This window comes from Lycium ferocissimum, chromosome 2, assembly GCF_029784015.1.
Source record: "Lycium ferocissimum isolate CSIRO_LF1 chromosome 2, AGI_CSIRO_Lferr_CH_V1, whole genome shotgun sequence".
Lineage (NCBI taxonomy): Eukaryota > Viridiplantae > Streptophyta > Magnoliopsida > Solanales > Solanaceae > Lycium > Lycium ferocissimum.
In genome coordinates, this window is record NC_081343.1 from 68,811,681 (window position 1) to 68,815,241 (window position 3,561).

Below are 3,561 nucleotides of genomic sequence, written 5' to 3' on the forward strand. Positions count from 1 at the left end.
CCAAATGTGGATCACTGCATAAACGTCACGACTTAATAATTTCCTAGTACAACACTCACCCAATTACTGCCATGACATCCGTGAATCAAAGTCCATTAACATTTTTGGGTAAAACTAAAGTCATTATTTATCTTTCTTGGTAGTTATCTAGTGTTGACCGTTGATCAGGTTAATTGCAACAGGAGATCAATGTCTTAATGTAGTACTTTACATACCACTAGCAGTGAACTCGAAAAAAAAAAATCAATCTCACATTAGAATGGATGGGAAAGTTAGTTGCCATTAAAGGACTAGTTCAAGAACTTAACTGTTAATGCGCCTTTAGGTTTACAACATTGGGTAAAATTAAAGTCATCATTTATCTTTATTGGTAATTAGATGTGTGTTGACTGTTTAGTAGGTTAATTGCAAAAGGAGATCAATATCTTAATGTAACTACATACCTCTAGCGGTTGAATACGAAGAAAGACTATCATCGTGAACCGTTCTTTAGACCAATCTGATGAGAAAATTAGTGGTCATATATGGGTGAGTTCACGAATTTAACTATGGATGTGCCTTTTACTACAAAAGTATAAAGCCCGAAGGAACAAAATCGCGTTATTTTTACCCTTAAAACGCGTGGTGCCAATCATGCCAATTGGGTGCCCATCTTTCCACAATTGATGCAGACATATTCATCATATTTGATTCTAACAACATATAGAATTGATAATATAAGTTTTTAGTGAGTGACATATACTTATACTAAAGTCGGTTCATTATCGCAACAAAAGATCACTAATGATTAAATTAAATGATACTCTATAGCTTGTAAGCTAAAATCCTAGATCTTTATTATGTGAAGTTTAATAGAGTTTGGTGGAAGAGTGAAGATGTGTGGAAATGCTCACATGATATTGTATATGGAGACATGCACATGCAAGGCCCACCTTGTTAGTACAATAACAAACACATCTCTTTAAGCCCACTTGAGATCAAACCCCTCTTGGAAACAAAAAAACACAAATTTTTAAACGTAGTTATGGCCTCCACCCCCACCCCCACCCGACCCCACCCCAAATACTCTCTAAAAATACTAAGTATAGAACTTGGAGATGTAGTAGTAAACTAACGTAGTAGTAGAAGGAAGTGAGAGTGAAATTTTTTTACTGACAAAGGTGTGTTTGGGCTACTTCTTCAATGCAATTGTCTTCTTCACATCCAACATCGCTCTCTATGGTTTCTCTCTCTTTCCTTGTGGTCCTTCCCTTCCTTTAAAGCTCGTTCGTTATCTCTTCTCTTTTTCTAACTACCAGACCACAACTTCTTCTTCCTCCTTCCTAAGTTTCAAAAAAAAAAAAAAAGCTCTTAGCTCTTTTCCATCTATAAGCTTTCCATTCTAGCAGAACAAATAAAAGGAGACAAACATTAGCGGAGCAAACTTATAACAAAAGAACAGAAAGGTAGACGTTTTTGTTTAATTTAAGGATGTCAAGCAGAAGGTCTAGGCAGTCATCAACAGGGTCCTCGAGGATTTCAGATGATCAGATTATTGAACTCGTTTCCAAATTGCAGCAACTTCTTCCTGAGATTCGAAACCGTCGCTCCAGCAAGGTTTTTAATTTTTTTTTGTGCATGTTCATTGTACATATACATGCAACTGCATTTGGATATTTTTTCGATTCATATATGTTTATGGCTTCTTCTTTTTTCTTTCTAAAATGCATACATACAGTACATAGATTTCAGTTGATATTCCTTGCAAGGAAATTAAAAGAGAGAATTGTCTAACATTATAATTAGGCAAGTCACATCATGTGGAGCTCGATGCACCTCTTGTCTGTGTTAGTCACGTTAATTTTTCATGAAGGAACATATTTCGCCTGTTATATTCAAGCATTTATTTCATGTCTCTTTTAGACTCTCAAGGTCCATTTCAGATGCATATCCTAATTTGTCTTGCCACAAAGTAATTACTCTCTCCGTCCTAATTTATGTGATATAGTTTGACAGAGCACTAAGTTTAAGAAATAAAGGAAGACTTTTGAATCTTGTGGTCTAAAATAAGCCTAAGATATTTCTGTGGTTATAGTTTATCTCGTTAAGAGTGAAAGGTAAAGTTTAAATTTAAATTGTTACCAAATAAGGAAATGTATCATTCTTTTTTGTCAGACCAAAAAGGAAAGTGTATCACATAAATTGGCAAAGAGGGAGCAGTAAATAAGAGAAAGGATTAGTTAGTTTTTTAAGTTAGTTATCTCACTCCTTATGAACCATTACCTGTAGTTTAGTGAACAACTGCTTTTACAGTACTATCAGTATATAGAACTAAATACGAGTAATTTCCGAGAATCAACCATACACAATTACCTTAAAGATAGGAAATAGAAATGTCTCTCTTTCTCACACACTCTTCATGTTTTTCATTTTTTCTTGGAAAAGATATAAGTTTTGGCGTACAAAAGGAGAAGATTATGATTTGAATTATTTTTTCGACCATGCCAAGGACCATGCTTTGGGTCCCAACTCCAAAAATACATAGCCCAATCGTGATTTTGTTGGTCAATGACTTGAACACAGTCAAAGATTTGCAATGCATCATTGCACAAATTAAGGCATGTTTACTACTAGTCTAAATAAATTATTACTACGTAATACTACATGTTGACTCTAGAATTTAGGAGTAAAAAGTGATAGAGTGCTTTAATTTAGGAGTTGATTAATTTGTTAAACTCAATTTTGTCTTGTCTTCTGATCATATATTTGGTTCACACTTGCAGGCATCCGCATCAAAGGTGCTTCAAGAAACTTGTAACTACATAAGAAATTTGAATAGACAAGTGGATGATCTTAGTGATCGACTTTCTCAGTTACTCTCCACTATTGATGCTGATAGTCCAGAAGCTGCAATCATCCGGAGTTTATTAATGTAGTAACTATATAAGTATTAATTAATTAATATATTTTGATTTCTAAAATGTTGGAGCTATATATATATTTTACTAAGAAATTCTTGTTTTTAATTCTTGCTCTAGACTCAGCTGGTCACTAGATAGGCCAATCATGAGTTAGATTTAGAAAATCAACTATTAGTACCAATCGAACCGATGTGATCCCCCTAGCTATGGGCACACGCTTGTAATTATATTTCCCTTAGTATAATTAATAAGATGGATTTTATGCTTTAATATCCCTCTTCTATTTAATCCACGTTGAAGCAAGAAACTAGTTACACGAAAACTCGAGAATCAATAAAATCAGATACTTATTACGGTGATTAATTTAAACGATAAATTAAAGTAATAATTGAGAAAGCGATTAGCCAAAACAAAAAAAAAATAGTGAAGAAAAAGATGAAAAAGAATTAGTCCGTGCTCAGTTTTCTTGGCGAATCGAGTAAGTTCAGGGTCAATGTTGGTCTGAAAGTCATCAATGACCTGAAGCACCGCTCCACAGGAAAAACAAAAAAAAACAAAATACTAAAGATTATCTCATATGATAAAGAATATAATTCAATAAAGAAACATAAACGAACAAACTGTGAATAGTAGTCTATCAGATGCCTTTGACGATGAATAG

At 33.8% G+C, this 3,561-nt stretch overlaps 1 protein-coding gene across 1 annotated transcript; it reads left to right on the forward strand.

Moving 5' to 3' along the window:
* The first annotated feature begins 1,225 nt into the window (after window positions 1-1,225).
* LOC132048373 (transcription factor PRE1-like) lies at window positions 1,226-3,170 on the forward strand. Its single transcript, XM_059439279.1, has 2 exons — window positions 1,226-1,596; window positions 2,763-3,170. Exons 1-2 carry the CDS (start codon window positions 1,471-1,473, stop codon window positions 2,913-2,915), a joined length of 279 nt encoding a protein of 92 aa, XP_059295262.1. The 5' UTR covers window positions 1,226-1,470; the 3' UTR covers window positions 2,916-3,170.
* The last annotated feature ends 391 nt before the right edge of the window (window positions 3,171-3,561 follow it).

Coding starts and splice junctions, on each gene's coding strand:
- LOC132048373 (XM_059439279.1), top strand. CDS start 1,471: ATGTCAAGCAGAAGGTCTAGGCAGTCATCAACAGGGTCCTCGAGGATT. Junction 1,597..2,762: donor GAAACCGTCGCTCCAGCAAG/GTTTTTAATTTT, acceptor TCACACTTGCAG/GCATCCGCATCAAAGGTGCT.